Source organism: Lagopus muta, chromosome 15, assembly GCF_023343835.1.
Source record: "Lagopus muta isolate bLagMut1 chromosome 15, bLagMut1 primary, whole genome shotgun sequence".
NCBI lineage: Eukaryota > Metazoa > Chordata > Aves > Galliformes > Phasianidae > Lagopus > Lagopus muta.
The window spans coordinates 15113550-15135139 of record NC_064447.1 but is presented as its reverse complement, the minus strand read 5'-3'; the positions used below and the strand labels follow the sequence as shown (position 1 = coordinate 15135139).

The 21590-nt window shown below is 37.3% G+C and overlaps 1 protein-coding gene across 3 annotated transcripts in view; it reads left to right on the top strand.

Annotated features, from left to right (window-relative positions):
* SNX29 (sorting nexin 29) overlaps positions 1-21590 on the top strand; it is a 77435-nt gene that overhangs the window by 39582 nt on the left and 16263 nt on the right. For all 3 annotated transcript variants that reach the window (XM_048962338.1, XM_048962337.1, XM_048962336.1), the window contains 4 exons: positions 947-1063; positions 2454-2509; positions 3807-3888; positions 11004-11144. In XM_048962338.1, coding sequence (XP_048818295.1) covers positions 947-1063; positions 2454-2509; positions 3807-3888; positions 11004-11144 — 396 coding nt within the window. The remainder of the gene's footprint in view (positions 1-946; positions 1064-2453; positions 2510-3806; positions 3889-11003; positions 11145-21590) is intronic.

Genomic DNA, 21590 nt, shown 5'->3' with positions numbered 1-21590 from the left:
TTACATTCTTTTAAATATTATATTACTTTTGTATTAAATATTCTTAAATGCAACACCAGACACTTTGAATTGCAATGAGTGGTTAAGCTAGTTTGAAAATAATTTACCCAGAGTTACTGGAATTATTTTATTGCTTAATCTACATAACCAAAACCAGCTTGGATGCCTTCCTGAGCAACCTGCTGTAGGGAAACCTGATTTAGCAGGGAACTTAATGATCCCAATATGTGTCTTCTAACCCCTGCAATTCTGTTATTCTGTGATCTCAGCCTGGAAAGCCTGAAGTGGAGTGATCTATCTCCAGAAAGAAAAGTATGAACTCTAAAGGGATTTGGCAAAAATCCAAGTCACTGTGCTATTGCTGAAGTAGAGGATTGAGGTTTATCCTATTTCACTCTGCTCCTATTAATATTATCCCATAATCCTCTGTATTCTCCTAGTTTTGATGGCTCTTTGAGATGTTGCAAGAGTTGCTGTAACCTGAAAATTATAACGCTTAACTGTATTCTTACCGTAGGCCGCTATGCCCACTACCAGGGCCAACCTGTTGCTGTTTTTTGACTTCTCCTAAGTGTAGCTTTTCTTGCTATGCCTTAGGAGTGCTTACCTTGCATTCTATGATTCTGGTCCACGTCAACATTACCTTTTTATAGAGAATGTAGAAATAATTTACTTACTTGAAAACTTCTAATAGTAGGATTTTCTAAATGGAGTCGTCTTTTCTGTCTTGAAAATAATTCTACGAATTCTTTTTAGCTTATGTTTCCTTTCTGTAAGGCTTACAAAGCACCATTGTCCATTCAAGACAAATCCGTTGCCAGATATATTAGGTATTGATAGATCATCTCAGAACTGAAGCTTTCATTCAACTTTGTAGTCTAGTAATGCTGATAGGAGTAATTTTTTTCAGTTTAGGACACATTTATCTCTGGATTATGTTTTTCAGGTGGCCGAAATGCATGGGGAATTGATCGAGTTTAATGAGAGGCTGCACCGTGCTCTAATGGCTAAAGAAGCTCTTGTGTCCCAGATGAGACAGGAGCTAATTGATTTGAGAGGGCCGGTAAGAGTTTGTTTATGAAATAGAGGAATATCATTCTTGACTTAGCTCAAAACTGTTACGCATGTTGAAGTAAAATCTGTATCGGCTTATCAGAAATAGCAGCTGGTGAAACATCAACCAAGAGTACCTTATTTGGTATTTTTGATGCTTTCGTTCTCTTCAGCGGTATTGAATGTAAGGCAGATATGTTCAGACAATAAAATTGCTTGAAGTATTCAAATATAAGGGTTTTAATTTTTTTAACTGAGCTTTGTTTTAAAGGTTGAACAACATGAAATACTTGATAGGTTTCAAAATATGAGGTCACCTATATCCATAAATCTACAGAGATCAGCAATTGCTGTTCTAAAGTTTTGTAACGCACCTAGAGGCAATGAAATTGTAGGTGTTACACCCAGTCATTTTTTAAAAATTCTATGAAAATATGGTATTTCTGTTCTGTTTCTTTAGTCATTATTCTTGCCTTTTTTTCCTCCTTTTAATTTTATCCCTCCCTTTGTATCACAAGCTAAAATCCCTTATTCGAGGTCTGATCCATAAGTAATGCCCATTTTATTATGTTGGCCCACAACAGCAGAGGCAGATGTTAATGAGATGGCAATAGAGGTTGAAACTTGCCATTTGCTGAGGACTTATCATATCAAAAGTTTATTACAAACTACAATTTAAAATGAAGTGAAATTCATTCACCTGCCACTAAGGGAGGTGTTGGGGGGCCGGCCGGGTAAGGCCCCGGTAACAACGCCCGGTAAGGCCCCAGTAATGCCCCAGGGCATGGCTGGGAAGGCGAAACATGGCTCTGCCTGCCTGCAGCCAGGGATGCCCTGCGGCCCTGTCTGTGGCCTCTGGTCACCTCGCCTTGGGCTGTCCGGTGTTTGCTGAGGGTGTTTTGTCTGTGTGCAGCCATGTTTTTATTCCCGAGTGCTGTGGCGGTGCAGTCTGCGGGCGTTACGAGCTGTCATAGAGCACGTGGAGATAGGATTTGAACGGAGAGTGATCCCATATGAAATTTCAATCAATTAAACAATGGATAGCATCGCTAATTTAGTATTTTTTTCTAATGTATTTTTCTGAAGACAGTGGCTATAATGGCCTCCTAACAGCTGAATTCAACTTGCTCTCAATCTATTATATTTGTCTCTAAGATTCTCAAAAAAAAAAAAAAATTTAAAAATGCCTTCCTTTTACAAAGCCAGATTTGCTCATTCTCAAAGCAGTTATAACATAAAGACCTTGCAAGTGTGATATGTTTAAGCTACTGTGGCATGATTGTTTCTTAGTAATAGTTTTTATTGGGATTTGCAACTTGAGTGTTGAATTTTAGTTTTCTTATAATATTATATGTAGAAAGCATAACAATCAGCATGTGATTTCTGTTATGTAAATATAGGTCCCTGGAGATTTGAGTCAAACATCTGAAGATCAGAGTCTGTCAGACTTTGAAATGTAAGTTTCTGATATGCATCTTTTGTGCATTTATGGGAAAGAAAAATATGCAAATAAATAGATTTATTTCCTTTACTATGTTATTTCTAAAAACTGAATTCTCTGATGTGGTGCTTCATTGTTTAAAAAAAAAAAAAGTGTGGAGAGTTGTACAGTCCGTGCCCTGGTACAGTGTTTAATGAAGTTAAACAGGAAGTTTAGATTCATGAAGATCTTCTTGAAATGTTCATCCAGTTTCCTAGAACTTAGTATTCCAAAATAACACCAAGAAGTTACTGTTTTCTATTGTTCTGATTTTGATAGATGGTAGATTTATAGTGTGGTGATCCTTCTTATCTTCTCATCTCATTGCATACAAATAGCACTACAAAAAAAAAAATAAAATACTGTAGGTCATCACCTATCAAAGTGGTGTGCTTTTGATGAATGAATCTAGCTTTTTGTGAATGGTGTAGCTGGTGTCTTTATAGTGTAGAAACTTGGAAATTAATTGTGAGGGGAGTGGCTTCTCTGTAACTATCCGATGCTCTTCTGTTTTTTAATGAACTCTTATCTTTGCTGTTGAGTATGCTGTATGGACCAAGATTTTGATCTTGTTGAAATTAATAATCAAATGTTATTGACTACATTTTTTTTTTTTTAAAATAATAAATTTGCTTCCGTTTTTCTTTCCCAGTTATGTTAATTTTGTGGAGCTGCCTTTCTTTCATCTGGGATGGTATTTTTTTCTGTGTGGTGATATCTGATGTGATGCTGGTTTTGGTTCTAGGAGAAAAACAGCATTGATAACACAACACTGTTTATAGTTTCTGCTAAGCAGTGTTACACAAAGCAAAAGGTCCAAGGAGCTGGGAAGTAATGGAATTAGTACAGTTGACTTGAACTGTCCAAAGGATTATTCTATACTATATAATATTATGTAGAAGGAGTTCTGAAGAGGGGGAGAAATTCATCTCTCTCTCTGCTACTGCTTTGGGGGCTAGTTGGGCATTGGTTGGGGGATGGTGAGCAATTACTTGTGCATCACTTCTTATTATTCATATATATATAGATAGATATAGTCGTAACTATTGTCCTTTTCCTTTTTTCTGTTGTAGTAAATAGTTTTATAGAACCCATGAGTTCTACTCTTTTTTTTCTCTGTTCTCTTCCCTGTCTCACTGGGAAGGGGGGTTTAATGAATGACTGTGGTGCTGAGCCACCTGATGGCTTAAACTACAACAGGAACTTTGCAATTTTAATGCCTAAACATGTTTTTCTATTTTCCCTGTTTTAAGTACTTCTCTTATCTACTCAGATCAAATCGAGCTCTTATTAATGTTTGGATTCCCTCAGTCTTTCTGCGTGGAAAAGCTGCTAATGCATTCCATGTTTATCAAGTAAGTAATTCATCTTAACGTAGATGCTATAGTAAAGTTTCTGACTGAAATGGATCTCAGTGCAATTGTATTAGAGATAGTCCAAATGACTTGTCTTTTATAAAATCTTCGTTTATATTTCACACAATATAAATAAGTAAATAAATATCTTTAATGATATTCTGCTTCACTGAAACATAGGACACATTCATTACTATTTTGCTTAAACGTTTGAAGAATTTTGTTTATTCTTACTGGTAACTTCTTATGAAATGTAGAAGGTCATTCCAAAAGTAATGCCTCCTCTTTATTTCAGTGAAAACTACTAGAGATCCAAAGAGCACAGTAAGCACTATTTGATAAAATCATAGAATCACTCAGGTTGGAAAAGACTTTACAGATCATCAAGTCCAACTGTGATCTAACCATATTACTCTAACTTACAGCCCTCTGCTGAATCACGTCCCTGAGCACCTCCAAATGGATTTTAAGCACTTCCAGGGACGGTGACTCAAATCACCTCCTTAGGGAACCTATTCCACTGCTTAACAACCTTTCTGTAAAGAAGTGTTTCCTAATATCCAACTTTAAACTTACCCTAGCACTACTTGAGGCCATTTCCCCTCGTCCTGTCACCAGTGAGAAGAGACCGGCCCCGCTCTTGCTGTAGTTACCTTTCAGGTATTGGAAGAGAGCAGCAAGGTCTCCCCTCAGCTTTCCTTTCCCCGGACCAAACAGCCCCAGTTCCTTCAGTTTTTCCGAATCGGCCCTATTCTCCAAGGCCTTCACAAGCCTTGTTGCCCTTCTTTGAACCTGCTCTAGTACCTCCATGTCTTTTCTGTGCCCAAAACTGAACATACTTGAGATGAGGCCTCACCAGTGCCAAATAAAGGGGTAGGATTACTTCCCTAGTCCTGCTCACCACTCCATTCCTGATCCAAGCCAGGATGCCATTAGCCTTCTTGGCCACCTGGGCACACTGCTGGCTCATTCAGCTGACTGTGCATCAGTCCACCATCAGTACATAGGGAAAGTTCTCAACTACGGGATGCCATTTTTCAACATAGTCACCAACATTAGCTATGCATTTTGGCTGGTGATAAGCAAGAGCCTATGTGCTGATCTCATAAAAATCTGTTGCTGTCACCCCTGCTGGAAGGTGCCACCCACTGCCTCACTGTGCTAACATCCACTGTTTGGTCTCCATAAATGTTGTGAAATCATCAATGAATATCAGTGCAAGCTATTTTTCCATCATGAAGGAATTCAGTTCCATGCCTTTGCTTCTTATGCATTACCGTGTCAGATGACATTTTGTCAGACTGCCCTTCTGCTGCCATCTCTTGCATGGCAATAAAATATAATGGGATATTGGCAGGAAGATTCAACCTCTACTGCCATGTCTTCATGCTTCTGATATTGTGAGACAATGTAATAAAATAGGAGACATTACTTTTGGAGCAGCCCTTGTAGTTAGATTTTTTTTTTTTGACAATTTGATTGTGCTTGATCGTAAGGAGAAATCTTGAAAGCTTGAGAACATGTGAAATTCATGTGTATTGCAGATATTTGGCACGAAGTTTCTTTATTGGAAAAAAATATTTCCCAGGATGAAAGAGTTTCAGAGCTTTATCCAAAGCCTCATGGAGTTTAGAAAATACATTCTGCTGCTATGGAGTGGCTTTGAATAGATTTCATCAGTTGCTCATCATTAACGAGTATCATTAATGAAGAACAAAGAATTCTGACTGTTAGAGTGGGCCTCAAACAAGGAAAAAATAAAGCCAATATCATAGCAAGATTCTAAAATACTTGACATTTTACAATGTCAGAAAGACAATTTTGAGAATTTTCTTATTTCTGCAGTATATTCTTATGATATTGGATATGAAAAAATTGTTTGAAAAAATGTACAGATCATTTTTCTAAATATTCTTTTTGTCTGTTGACAGTGCAAAGATACCAGAGATATGTAACACGAAAAGGTAGAAGCAACTGTGTAAAAAGACATAGAATGTCTTTTGTTAGTTGTTTGTGTTTAGTAATACAAATGCACAGAACTCCTTTGAGTAGTTATCTACTTAGTCTGCTTTGTCTTTAAATGTTTTAAGAAGAAAAGTGAGCAAGAACTAATTATAAGAAAAATGACAGATGTTTCAGGTTATTTCTAAAGTTTGCTCTCAGTATCTGTTAAGATCTTTCCTTATGAAGGATATATCAATGGTATTCCTAGCAATTTTTCATCTCTGTATGACTAAGATCATTGTGTGTTAGGCAAATAACTGTTTTCTGACACTAAAGGGAGGGGAGAAAAAAGAGTTTACCAAAAAATAGGCCTACATTCTATTTGTATGTGCCTGTGTGCATCCATTATATATTGAAGTGTAGACATGCGTATGTACACGAATGTGTATCTCACTATGGGCTGGAGCACCTCTCCTATGAGGAAAGGCTGAGGGAACTGGGCTTGTGTAGTTTGGAGAAGAGAAGGCTCCTGAGAGACCTCATTGTGGCCTTCTAGTATTTGAAGGGGGTGTATAAAAAGGAGGAGGAATGGCCGTTTGTGAGGGTGGACAGTGATAGAACAAGGGGGAATGGTTTTGAATTGAGACAGGGAAGGTTTGGGTTAGATATTAGGAGGAAGTTTTTCTATCCAGAGAGTGGTGAGGCACTGGAACAGGTTGCCCAAGGAGGTTGTGGATGCCCCATCCCTGGAGGCATTCAAGGCCAGGCTGGATGTGGCTCTGGGCAGCCTGGGCTGCTGGTTGATGACCTGCACACAGCAGGGGGGATTGGAACTAGATTATCTTTGTGGTCCTTTTCAACCCAAGCCATTCTATGATTCAATGGTGAATACTTAGAGTTGAAGTGGTGGCTACATCTAGGTTCAGATATAAAGTCATGTGCAGGCTGAATATGTATTCTGTATTTTATAGATATCAGGAAAGCATTAATTTATATAAAGTCAGAATACCTTCAAAAACATCACTATGAATTTGTCTGCCAAAACGTGTGCTACTCATACAGGGAATTTAATTCAATGTTGAAATAGTGGAAGAATGTATTCACCAAGCTATCAGTATGGAATGAACAGCTGAGGACTGGGAGTAACAAACAAGATAAATGGCCGAGCTCATTTATGAGAGTCCATTTATTTATAATACAGTTTATTTTTGCTGCTTTATCATTTGTTTCTCCAATGGCGGAAAGTAAAAAACGCAATTACAATTCTTTGTATCAGCTGTGTGAGAAATCTGTTTGCAATACATCATTCTTGGTAGCAGTATTGTAGCATGTTGATATTACTGAGATTGTTTCCAATATATTTTGGAGTTCAAATTTTTCTGAGTTCTTGAGGAACCCTGGGCATAAAAACTGACTGCTAATTGTGAGAAGAAGTTGTCGAATAAATAAAGGAAGCTGAAATGTGAAGTTCACATTCAGTGAAGTTCACCAACAGGTGAAGTTGGAAACTTGTTTTGAGTAAGTGTAAATCTCAGATATGCTGTTTATGACTGTACTTAAAGCTATTGGGAACAATGCTTAGCCTGCTTTAAAATTAGATTTTATCTGTAAAACTCTTTAGTATGGTAGAAACATAGAATCCTTAGAGTCTGGAGGGACCTTTAAAGGTCATCTAGCCCAACTTCCCTGCATTGATCAGGGACGCCAAAGCTAGATCAGGTTGCCTGGGGCCTGATCCAGCCTCGCCTTGAAAGTCTCCGGGGATGGGGCATCAACCACAACACTGGGCAGCCTGTTCCAGTGCCTCACCACCCTCACTGTAAAAGACTTTTTCCTTATAGTTAACCTAAATCACCATCTTTAAGTTTGAACCCATTTCCCATTGTTCTGTCACCACAGACCCTTCTAAACAGTTTGTCCCCTTCTTTCCTGTAGCTCCCCTTTAGATACTGATTAGGTCTCGGAAATAAAGCTATGCACTCCTATGGCAAGCAATATTTTGTAATGAATCTCATTAGATGTGGAAATTTAAAGCAGATCTCTGTATTTGCAGAGTTGCATCACGTTCCTTTACCAGAAATTAACTGGCAGCATTTAGTGGTTACAAATCTTAAGAATTTAAAGACCTGATCTAGAAACAGCTACATCTTGTGCTCAGACTGAGTTGAAGGGTATCGTTGTGAGAAGCAGAATAACAAGCACTCACATCTTAGCACTGTCTAGAATTTTCTTTGAAATTAACAAAAGCCATCTACTTGTATCAGTAAGCTGTGGATGTTGAAACTGTTAGGTAGTGTATCATTTTAGTGAAAAAGGGTGATCAAATTGGTTGTGCACTTAATTGTATTTATGATGTTCCCTTAAATTTTTTTCATTTGTTTTCTGAAATATCACCATTTCACAGTAGTAGGTCAACATCCGGATAACAGCAATAAATAACGATAAAGAAACCTTGGCATTTGTGGCATAGAGCTTTTAAAATCAAACAGGCATTTATGGATTTCTTTCCTCTTGCACTGTGAATAGTCATCTGAAGATGCAGAGTCCTGCTGAGAAGAGGTAGCTATGTGTTACGGAATTCAATTTTGTCATTCTTTAGAGTAACACAAGGAAATTTACCTGTAAGTGGAGAAGGATAGACTTCACATTTTTGGATCAGTATCTAAGAAATCTTGGGGAAGATATCAGTCCATTTGGTAATTGATGACACAGGGTAAAGGAGTGTGTAAAGGACATCAGAGTGGTGGAGATCCAATATTTTGGCACATGAATGAAATAAAATTTGAAGAAGAAACGGTTTGGATCAGAATTTGATGTTTCTGGAATAAAGGAAGCTTTCACAGGAGGGACGAATTTAAATGTGGGACTCAGTTATTGGCACTTAATGATCACAGGAGAATTTATAAACTGAAAAGTAGAGAAGGCTTTACGTATACAGAAGAGCAGGTATTTGTGGTGGGAATAGGAACTGAAATAAGGTAGAATTCCTTAAACTAGTAATTAGAGTACAGTAGCAATCTTTCATATCATGAAAGGCGTGGAGAGATTTTTATCTGTTTCAATATATAAATTAGAGCATTTATTGAAATTAGTAGGTTGAACATTAAAAAAAAAAAAATTCCAACAGTGTTTTTTTCTTCCAACATAATTGGAGAGAAATTTGAGACTTCTTACCTCAGAGTTTGCAATTACTTTAAATTTACATGGATCTAAAAAATTATTGGGCTAATTAAATTGAAGAAAAATCAAGCAAAACACAGATGTCACTTTTTTTTTTATCAGATCTCTTAAGTAGCTCTGTTTTGGAAGATGGAAAACATTTCTGGATACACCTACACGCACAGTGTTTATCTGAAAATGAACACAAAATACAAAAATCTGAGAAATAAGTTTCAGAATTCACCAGAGAATTTTCTGAATGGTGTAAGTGTTGTGATCAGTATGCCTTGCAGAAGCTGGCCAGCTGAAGAAACTTGGAGATCATAATGTAGGATTAACCAAACATGAGTTGCTGTTGTGATACTATGATAAAGTCTAATGCAGACCTAAAATGGAAATAAATATGATTAGTAAACCTTTCCTTCCAGTACACACTCATTCTAACTTATTCAGAAGCACAGCCTCTCTATACTTGCTGTGCTTTGTTTTTCTTTGGGCTTGTATCTTGAATATTGCCTTGCCATGTATTAGTGCAAATCAGTATTGTAATTAGTTTTGCACCTGAGCAGAGGGATGTGAATTCAATGAACCATTCCTATCCTTATTATGTTTCAGTAATTCATGGGGATTATTTATTCCTTTTTTGGTTAGAAAGGTGTTTTCTGGTGACTTATGTTCGTGATCTGTACAGTTTGATGAACATTTGTTGTGGAAATGCAAGTCATAGCTTGAGCCAGTGATGGAGCACCTGGTGGGAAGGCAGGTCCAGCCCATGGGAGCTCAGGTGCATGCAATTGAATGCACTGAGTGATGGAAGGGTGGAGCCAGGATCCACCCCTTCCCAGGTGGGATCATTTAAGTGTTGGCAGTGGAGGTGAGGGGATCTCTCTGGAGATCCCTGCCTGAGGTCTTCTAAAGGTAAGCAGCTTCCTTCTCTTATTTCTGCGCCTGCTGCTGTTGTCTTTGTGAGACTCCTTGCTTGCTGCAGCTTGGGATTTTGCTGCTCTGCTGTCGTTGTTGCACTTTCCATCACTTTATACCATTCTTCTGGTGAATATTTATTGATAGCCAGATGTTGGTCAGTCAGCCTACTGTTAGAAAATAATTTCTTGTATTCCCAGGGACTAAGACAGAGCCCAGACCAGAATTAAAAAATGTAAGTTTGCATTTATATTTTGCCTCTAGGTGGTGGTCATTAGTTGCAGTTTCGTTTAGTGACGATGCAAGACGGCTACTGCAATAATATTATTTTGTTGTATTTCTCAACTGTGGGATATTGGTATTTGGTACATACATACTTCACTTCCATGTGAAGTGTACAGCAAATAGAAACAAAACATGCTGAATTCCATTATTACCAGTGCCTGAAACTTAAGATAATGAAACTGATTTTGTGATTCTTAACAAGATTCCAATATTTACGTGGCTACTTGCAAATCTTCCTTATTTGCAGAGTAATAAACATTTTTAAGTTGCACATAATAAGATTAAAGATAAACATGCCCTAATCAGGTAAGGCTGTTATTGCTCATAAGCTTATAAGCTCACCAAAGATTATCATCAATAAACATTCCTCTAATGTTTAAAATCCTTTGCAGCTCAACAGACTTCCTGTTTAATACTGACTGATTCATATGTTTCCTCATGTTTCTTTTTATGTTATGTACTTCAAATGGTCTTTCGGGGGGAGGGAGGGGGGGAGTGTCGCAGTACTTGAATGCTCCTCCTCAAGCAGGGAGAAAAACTTTCATGGAAATGAAGCCTAAAAGTGGGGGAGGACAGCAGTATCTGAAACTACGAGTCTTTATGGGTAAGAAGTGATGCAGTGGAAATGCAGCTTGGGATCTGCTCTTCTGGCCTGATGTGCCTGTTGATCTTTATGCATATGTGAGCCGGCATAGTGCTTCATCAAAGACAGAAATCTTAAGAAGAGGAGGAAATGGATTGCAAGTTGGAAAATAGCCTAAGAATTAGGGAAAAAAAATATTTTCTTTCATGTCTATGTTTTGCAGGTTTATATAAGAATAAAGGACGATGAATGGAATGTTTATCGAAGATATACGGAGTTCAGAAGCTTGCATCATAAATTACAGAATAAATACCACCAAGTGAGGACTTTTAACTTTCCACCAAAAAAAGCTATTGGAAATAAGGTAATTAAATTAATTCATAGTATCAGTAAGAGTTCAGAAAGTAACCTTTCCTTCACACATGTAAAAAAGATGATTATCATTTTCCTTAAGTACACATTGACTATGAGTCAGAGAATTTCTGAACAATTTTTAAAACTTTACGTTATTTTTATGGACAGCATAAGCATTAGAACTGCTTTTTTTTTTTTTTTTTTTTTTGAAGGGAGAAAGGAAAGGAGGAAAGAGAATTTTTATAATTCTGTAACTTCTTGATATGTATTAGACAAGAAGCCAGGATATCAGAGCATGATTATGTTTTAATGCTAATTTGACAGCATTCTGTCCTTAAACTGAAAAGAATTAAAAGTGTTTCTGATTAAGGAAAAAGTAGATGCAAATATTCTGAAGGCTTAATGTCACTTAAAAGCTTGGGCTATTTATCTGTTGTGGCTACACTGATGATACAGTAAAAATGTTCATCCTTTGAAGACCTTAAATGAGAGAAGGTTTTTCCAAAGTACATTATTCAATTCTTGATTACCAAAACTCTAGGATGTTTAATAGTTTTAATATAAGGCAAAAATCTTCAATATACATCCTGAAAGCTGATTTAAGTTGTTAATCTTTACAGTGAATAAATAATCTGAAAACTAAATCTAACTATCACAAGTAAAATATAAGGGGGATTAAATCACGCTTATAACTTAAAACTTCTATACTAAACCACTGGATGCTGATTCTTTCTTTTTTTTTAAGCGGTTGCACATTGGCCACCTCAATAAATAAGGAAAGGCTTCTTTTAAGCTCTATTTATACTCTTTCATCCTAATTACTTCATATACTAATTAAATTATTATTTTAGTTACACAATTGATAACTACAGAAGTAACAGTTGAGCAAGTCATTAAAGTTTTTGTATTGCTTTCAATGCATTAGCTTTGGACTAAAATTCTCCCATAGTCATGTAAAAACCCACAATCATTTTCATCATATCAGTTCTTAGAAAAAGTTACTGTTTGCTAGGTGCCATCCATTGCTCTCCTGAAAGAGTGCTATGGTGAGATATTAACCAATTGTGCAATTGGTATTGATTAGTGATTACTTTTCTGGCTACTTGCTGTGAGGAGCATGGAAACCACAAAGTGATGCATTTACGTCAGTTCCCCTCAGTTTATCATGGAAGCTTATTTCTACGGTGTTATATACAATGGTATAGGGAGGACCCAGGGAACTACAGGTTGGTGAGTCTCACCTCCATGCCTGGGAAGATCATGGAACAGATCCTCCTGGACAACATGCTCGGTCACATAAAGAATGAGCATGTGATCCGAGACAGCCAGCACGGCTTCACCAAAGGAAGGTCATGCCTAACAAATCTTGTGGCCTTCTGTGATGGAGTGACAGCATTGGTGGACGAAGGGAAGGCAACTGATGTCATTTACCTGGACCTGAGCAAGGCCTTTGACATGGTCCCCCACCACATCCTCATCTCCAAATTGGAGGGAAGTGGATTTGATGGGTGGACGACCCGATGGATAAGCAATTGGTTGAAAGGCCACAGACAGAGGGTGGTGGTCAATGGCTCTATGTCCAGGTGGAGGCCGGTAACAAGTGGTGTCCCCCAAGGGTCTGTCTTGGGACTGGTGCTCTTTAACATCTTTATTAATGACATCGATGAGGGAATTGAGTGCACCCTCAGCAAGTTTGCTGACAACACCAAGCTGAGTGGTGCGGTTGATACAGTGGAAGGAAGGGATGCCATTCAGAGGGACCTCAACAGGCTGGAAAGCTGGGCTCGAGTGAACCTGATGAGGTTCAACACGGCAAAGTGCAGGGTTTTGCATTTGGGCCGGAAGAACCCCAGGCACCTGTACAGGCTGGGAGGAGCGGTCCTTGGGAGTAGCTCGGCAGAGAAGGACCTGGGTGGGGGTCCTGATGGACGAGAGACTGAATATGAGCCAGCAGTGCGCTCTGGCAGCTCGAAAGGCAAATGGGATCCTGGGCTCCATCAGGAGAGGGGTGGTCAGCAGGGACAGGGAGGTGATTGTCCCTCTCTACTCGGCTCTTGTGAGGCCCCATCTGGAGTACTGTGTCCAGGTGTGGAGCCCTCAGTACAAGACAGACAGAGATTTTGGAAAGGGTCCAGAGGAGGGTGACTAAGATGATCAGGGGGCTGGAGCACCTCCCCTATGAGGACAGGCTGAGGGAGTTGGGCTTGTTCAGCCTGGAGAAGAGAAGGCTGCGGGGTGACCTCATTGCAGCCTATCAATACCTGAATGGAACCTACACCCAGGAGGGGAGTAAACTCTTCAAGAGGGCTGACAACAGCAGGACTAGGGGAAATGGTTTTAAGTTGAAGGAGGGAAGATTTAGGTTGGATGTTAGGGGGAAGTTCTTTACTAGGAGAGTGGTTAGGCCCTGGAACGGGCTGCCCAGGGAGGTTGTGGATGCCCCGTCCTTGGACGTGTTCAAGGCCAGGTTGGACGGGGTCCTGGGCAACCTGATCTGAATGTGTATGTTTGGTGGCCCTGCTAGGCAGGGGGGTTGGAACTACATGATCCTTGGGGTCCCTTCCAACCCGGGTGATTCTGTGATAGGCAAATTTTTGTCCTAGCAGTAGACGTTTCTGTACCATGTCGTAGTAGATACTGCATTTAGGAATAATACAGAGGTTTGTGCACTAAGATGGACTGTGCATCTGTGAAAGTTGTCCAATAGATCCAGCAAAAATAGCACTATTTGGGACATACTACATTCTGAGATCGTGCAGTGGCCTTGAGATGGTCCTGCTTTCAATGCAAAAGCAAGTTGAAGTAACTGGAATGTATTAAGTTTCAGTGTAAAGTGAACTTATTCACTTGAGAATGTCTGTCAGTCTTGGAATTATGTAGAACTTCCAGTATAGGATGAGAAGTGTATGTGGGATCTTACACGTTAAAATAATTGAGGATAAACAGAAGAGAAGCACTCGCTACTAGCTCTTTTTCTGCCCTACTTTTAAAAAAATGCGTCATGGGCATTGTTGCCTTGTTGCTTTTTTGATACTCTGCTAAATTTCAGTTGAAGTTTTTTTTTTTTTTTTTTCCCTCTCATGCTTGCTGTACTATTTTAAATGGAATTTTAACTGTCTTCCTGTATCTAAATTAATCGATATGATCTGAAATCAGTACCCAAAGAGTAGTTTTGTAGCCAAATTCTACTAACAAGAGCATCCCTCTGCAGTTTAGGTCAGTCTATGACTTTTGTGTCCCTTACGAGTCCTCAGTATTATTAGGTGCCAAAAGAACATACTGATAAATAGTCCTCCATGTGTAAATACACAAACACGGCTATTTCTTAAGTTCCAGTCAGTGATGTTATGAGCTTTTGCAACCATCCAGTTTGTAGTGGAATGATATTATTCATTGCATATCTTCAATACACTTGGCTTGGTACTGTGAGGCTGGTGAAGGTGATGTACCTCAAATCAGTGGCACTGAAAGAGGCTTTTGCTGTTAATCAACAGCTCCCTTGATACCTGCACTAAGTCTGGTGTGTAGGTATATGTCTCAGATTTAGGGAACCTCCAGGACCACTAGCAAACGCTGTGCTGCAGAGTGACCCAGAGCCGTTACTTGAAGTTGCAAAATATGAGAGCACTGACGAGAAAACTTGGCAGGGGATAGTAATGTAGAGAAGACTGGAGAATTACAGGTTTTAATTCTTATTTTTTTGCTTATTGCAGTAGAAATCAAGAAGATCAGGTTCAAATACAAAATTGCAGTTTTTGACAGAAAATTGACAGAAAATGTTTTTGGCTAAAAGGGAACTTAAAGGAATGAGAAAATGAAGTACCTGTTAATGGTTGTCACCAATTGGAAAGGAAGCCTGAAAATAATTAACAATTGTAAAACAATAAAGAATCTAATATTCTTATTAATTGTTTAATGTATTTGTGCCTTTTACTGGTTTATCTTAAGATACAATAATTTATCTTACAATTCATTTCCATGATCTTTCAACAAAATAGATACGTAAGGTTAGGAAGTAGCCTTAACACCTAAGGAAGCACAAGTTTAATGCACAGAACACTTGTTATGATGTTACCAATTAATCTAGAGTGAACAGTGAAGGTGGAAGAATACTGCATTGGTCAAGTAACCTTTTATTCAGTTACAAAGTATGCATGTTTTCCTTTCAGCTTGTTAAAATTATCTTAACTGTCTCAATTTAATTTGCATGTTGCAAGTTAGAATTAGCGTTGCTTTGCATCAAATCAAAAGAGGTAGTTACTGAAGTGAGTAAATTCATAGGAAGTAATTAACAATAATGCATGTAAAGCTTGTATTTTTATTTATTCTGGTCTCCATACTGTGTGTATTCTACTAATAATTGTTCAGCGCTGCTGCCAACTGATTGGCAAAATCTTTATAAGTAGTCCTTGCAGGAATAAATATTCTTCCTTCCGTTTATTCGCGTTTTGTGCAGCAACAGCAAATGGTTCTGTTTCTGCACGTGTAAGAAATGTCACGGTGAAGTTACTCATGTTTCTGTACATAGCTTTTCTATATTGTAAGTAATTTTGATTAAGACTTACGATTTTTAATAGTTTGTTTTGTAATACATGTGTTTGTAAAATATGTTGGTTGTACACTTGCAACTTTTTATTCCCATGATAGCAGTTTTTTTAACTGGTACTTAGACAGCGAGAGAAGAAATACAGGTAGCTTGAAAAGGAATGACTCAAAAATAATGTCTTACAGGGAAGTCGTAGGGAAGGAAGCCGCTTTAGGCTTGGATGTTTTTGCATTCTGATTCAGCAAAGCACTTCAGGACATACTAAAATTTAAGTACATTTGACTTGAATTGAGGTCAGAAGTATTGGATGTTTCTGTTTTTGTACTTTATCGGATTTAGTAGGCCACAGAAACTATCCTGCATCAAACTAATTAGTCAAAGTCACGCTGGTATAGTGAGCTGTTACTTAGGAGAGGAAAAAGAAAAAGCGAAATTTCTAGCTAATGCCTTTGGGCCCGTAGACCAAATAATACTTCTTAGGAGTAAGCTTTGATGTCCGATGTCTTTGAATAGAATTAGTAGAAAATTATGACTCTTTGGTGTTTCAGAATTGGAGCACGTTTATTAAAGGGGGAAAGCTTTGGAAATATAAATCCTTAATTAAAAGTGAATTAATTTGAAGTTGAGGATTGCTTTCATTAATGCTTACTTAATTTGCTATTGGGTGATGTAATATCTATGCCTGAAGTCTACATTGTTCTTGATTTTTAAAGTGATCTTAATTTTCAGCCTTCTTAGTGAGCTCGACTACTATGCTGTATTATTTTCATATACTTTCTTGCTTGTGGGTTTTTGAAAAATGAGTAATATAAGTTTGACAGGCATGCTTGATTATTTTGATTATATTAGTTTGATAATGAAGAAACGAAAGGGGTCCATTTCTATTGTGTTCAAACCAGGAAAGAATTCAAATTAATTTTACGTATTTATCCATATATGTTAATTCTTTAACAGTGTTAATGTGGCATTCTATAACCATAAAAGAAATGTTGCTGTTTGCATTTGTCATGTTACTTTGTAAGTGGGAATCTTGGTTCACAAAGGTGCTTAATTATGGAGATTAAGTTAATACAATCCAGTCCACAAATAAGTAACTTAATTGAAGTACCATACTGACAGAAATAAAAAGAACTTCATCTTTAGCGTGAGTATTCTTAAGCTTTCTGTGACTAGAAATTTTCTCTCACTGCCATGTGTGCATCAAGGCAGGCTACAGAGTACTTCAGGTTTTGAGTCTTAAGTAAGTTGAAATCCAATGACACATTTAATAGTGTGTGTAGGGCAGAAGCAATTATCATTCCTAGTTTATAGGAAGTGATAAATGCTATACTGTCAGATCAGTGGTCTCTGGTCCATCCAGCCAATTTCACTGTCAGTGTCTAATGTGGATTCCTGGATCCATGCAGATCCTCTGACCTGTTAACTGAAATAGATGCAATTGAGCTTTTATGTGTACAGCACTTGGAAAAAGAGGTTTTTTTTTTTTCTTCAGTTTTTTGGTTGTATCACTATCTAAGAGAAGAAATCTTTCTTTTTTTTATATTACAGAAATATTGTAGCAAATACTTTATTGTATTATTTTAAAGTATATTCTGATCTTACTTTGGTATATTGCATTTTAGGGACTGCTGATAATAGAAGTACTTGGTGTAGCTTAATTTTTCTTTAGAAAACTGAATATTTCAGATCACGCAAAATGCAGGATATCTCTTCTGAAAGAAAAATTTGGTGTTACTTGCTGTTCCTTATAAAATATCTTTACATGCAGGCATTATTAAAAAACAAACAGGCAATGAGAATCAATAGTAGGTCCTATTAGAGGGTATCTTCTATTAAAGGAATCTACTCTGGAGTAGGAGATGAATTTTAACTAACATTTTTGTTATTGCTGCAACATAGGCTAGTGAAAATGGGTCTCAATTTCATGAAATTTTTTGATAGCTTCTAGAAGCTCCTGAATAAAGAGTAGACTGACACATACTAAGACTAAGGAGAAAATAGAAATAAAATTTCCCTGCTCAACAGGTGAGCAAAGATATAAGCCCTAGGGGTAATGCTGTAGGCTGCAGTTTTGTATGTTTTTCTTAATGAACATTTGATTCCTAACCAGTTTACAAATAGACGTGTAGTGAACATTTATGCTTTTAAATAATAAAATATTTAGATGAGCCTGGATTTTGTTAGCATAACATTACCAATTGAATGTTTCCAGCAGTGGAATTAAGCACAGCACTGAAAACAGATTAGTTCTGGCTTTGTTCTTAAGCTTTCTCTTTTTTGTTTATATATATTTTTTTCACATTAAACACTTTTTCTCAGTGTGGGTTTTGAAAAGGCTTATCCTTCTGGCTGCATGCAGGCTTGCTTGAAAATGCTAAGTAGCTTATGATTAAGGTTCCAGGCTTACCCTGAAAAGGAATTCTAGCTGTTTTTATGGGGCTAGTAGAGTTCCCACAGTTCAAGTACATTTCCACATATCTATTAACGTGCTTGTGCTTGGAGAAGATCTAATCAGCCATGTTATATGTTCTAAGAAAGCATGAGTAAAATCTTAGTATGGCCAGTTAGGTCATGCAGTGATATATAAACTACTCTCTTACTCAAAATAAAAGTTCTTTCAAAAATTACCTTGGGGGGGGGGGGGGGGGGGGGGGGGCGGGGAGGGGGTAGGGAACTGACATTTTTGTGAGGTATAGATAGAGCTTGCAACTGTTCTGGTGACCAAGTAGTCATCTGCAGTGAAGCTGGGCTTTACTGGGCAGCTCTGTGCAATGTGGTAGGAGATGTCCCAGAAATCAAGCAATTAGAAGTGCTAATGAAAGCGTTGCTGTCAAATTACTTATCTAAAAGGATTTCTTTCTTTCTGGGATCAGTAAAATGAAGTAGAGTAGAAGGGTAGAGTTGAAAATGAGTCAGCTGTTTTGGTAAGAGAAATCCGGGGTAATGATTACCGTCACGTAGAAACTCCAGTGGAAAAAAAGATTTTCCTTGATTTATTCTTTGTATCTTATCCCCTTGAATTCCTGTTTGTTTCATTGAGTAAGAAATGTACAGAAAGTCACTCAGTGGGATAGTCACTTCTGGTAATTCCATGCATTCTGTGCTCATGTTTTGTCTTGCAATGCTAGTCTTTTTCTGCTGTACAGAAATTGGTTTTACAACTAGGATGGAAATGTAACTTCATAATTTGAAGATGACTTATTTTGGCATAATAGTAATGAAATGATGGGAGTAGATCAGCAATTGATTTAGTTCCTATTCTAGCTCTGATTTTCAGCTTCATTTAGAGGTGTACAACTTGTGAAGAAAAAATGATGTAACTTCTTAAAGGCTGATTAACCAAACTGGTGCAAAATACTAAGGTTCACCAAAATAATCTTATTTCTGCATGGGGTTTCTATAATAGCACTGTTTGGTTTATTTAGGAAAGGATTCTAGATGTGATAATGCAGAGGCTGATACAGCTCTTATTAAAGTCCTAAGCTGTATTTACTTTTAATTGAGTTGAGTTGAACCCTGTGCTGTGTTTTTTGTTTGTTTTTTTTTAACCCTTGCACTAACAATAGGTTAGTTAAATAATAACTGGTATTTAGAGCATCAGAAACAGGAGGTTTTATATTGTTTGCAGCAGCAGCAGCAAACCAGAATGTGTTTTGTCTGTCCCTAAATCATGGCAGGTAACCATGGCAATCATACTGTTTTCAACAGTTGATGGAAAATGTTTGAATCACCTTAAGTGAGCTTCCCACTAACACTGTAGAATATCAGTGTTTTGCCATCTGCTACATAATAGCAGTCTATTGAAAGACCAGCAGTTGTGTGAAATGATTTGAACTGCAAGCTGGAGTTAACTTGGCTTGTAATGAAATATTGCAAAACACAGTAACGTTAATTTTGGTATGTCAGGCTCTGCTTCTTGTTTTTAAAGCTTAAAAATCTTTTAATGTCTTTTGACAGTCTGTAAGATTTATATTGTATATTCTTGTTCTTAGAAATTTGTAGTTTGGTACTGGTGTCTTGTGGGCAGAAATTTGGCAAATTTTCAGTCAAAAACAATTTCATAAAATATTGTGGGTGATATAAATTCCAAATTAAACGAGAAGAATGATGTATTTTCACAGATGTGCTTTAATGCATCTACAATCTGAAGCAATTTTGGTTGTTAACTGAAATTTTGTGAACTGTTAATGAAAAAATATATGCTGTTGAACTGCGGGCTAGGAAATAATTTGGGAGAGTAATTGTGCAGAACCCGTAGCAGTTTCATTTTTCTGTAAAATATGCCTACAAATTGAATGTTTATGCTGCTGTGCTAGATCTCATTTAACAATCTGTGTGCAGTGTGAGTTTATATGAACTGATGGTAAATGTGACCAAGATACATATAGACTTAAGTCAGAATGCTTGTATTTTCTATATAAATGAGTCACAGCTAGTTGCTGGATGCTGTTGTGAGTTGTAATTCAAGTGGCACTGAATATGTGAGGCTTTCTCTTCAGCCAGAACACAGTCTCTGTCTGAAAGGTAGCTCTAAGTCAGATTCAGCATCTTTACAAAGAGCAGTAGTAGCTGTCCATAGAATAGGTGAGCGTGTGAAGAGTTTGTCTGAACTGAAATCTCAGATCTTAAAATCAGAGCTCCTGTCTGCTTTGAACACCCTTTTGCCCCATGTAGTTCTGTGGATTTAAGGATTGGGCTGATCAAGAACAGACTAGGAGATGTTTTATGTGGAACAGTTAAATTTCTTCAAGTTTGGAGGGAACATTCAGTTTACCACCAGACACATTTAGCAGAACTGAAAGGGCCAGTTAGCCTTGCATTTTGGTTTTACAATTAGTCAGTTAGTGAGATTGTACCTGTTGCTCGGAAGAAAGTGCTTAAAAATGAATGTTCCCAAAGCGGCTGTGGAAGGATCCGCTGTGTTCTACATTGAAATGAAGAAAGCTTAGTATAAAGTAACTTTTTTTTTTGGTAATAATTTCAAGTGATATATAATTTGTGTTCTGTAAACAGTTACAGCTCCTGAAGGTATAAGATCTGAATATGTGTGAGGATGGTTCTAGTGCCATTTTTGGTATGTACTTTTAGGGGGAAAAAAAAATAATTCTGCCGTTACTCAAGTATTTATTTTTATCATCTGTTCTTTGACTCCTGTTAGTGATGTCTTTTTTTGAAAATAAGATGTTTGATGATTCAAGAAGTTCTTTATTCTCCTTGTTAATGAGAAGACCTACTATTTATTCATCCTACTAATTCATTTTCTTCTATATGTTTCTCTTGAATTTCAGATCTTTTTAGTAATAACTGTACATATTCCTGAGAGCAGCTCTCTTTTTGAACCATGTTAGTAACATTGTCAGTGAGACAGTGCCTTCCTTTACTTAGCACTGGAGCATGTATGTACTTTCTGGAAGAAAAAAAAAAAGTGTTTAACATTTAATCTGTGAAATGCTGGAGATTTTGCAAGGGTAAATGTGTTTGTAATTTGAAAAAAAAAAAAAAAAACACAAAAGACCTCGTCTCCAGATTACAGGCAGATCGGGCACATGCAACTCCTTGTATTGAATCTTAGAGAAAGATCCTTGCTGTTTTTTGTGTCATTGGATATGCATGTTTTGACAGATAAATTTATGTCCAATCGCCGAAGTTGCCACAGGAAGTATTTTTACTTCACTAGTAAGTCCGAAACAGAATCCTTTTTTTCCTTTTAATTACTGCTTTAACTTAGTTTCCTTTTAATTACTTTTAATTAATTTTAATTTCCTTTAATTATTGCTTGTAAAAATATCCTTTGTTAGTGGGTATATGAAATACTAAATTGTCAATGGTAGATAATTGGGTCCAATGTGTTTTATTTACCAACTGCTTTATTTATGGGCTTGTGACAAGAACTCTTGGTCACTGTTCTAA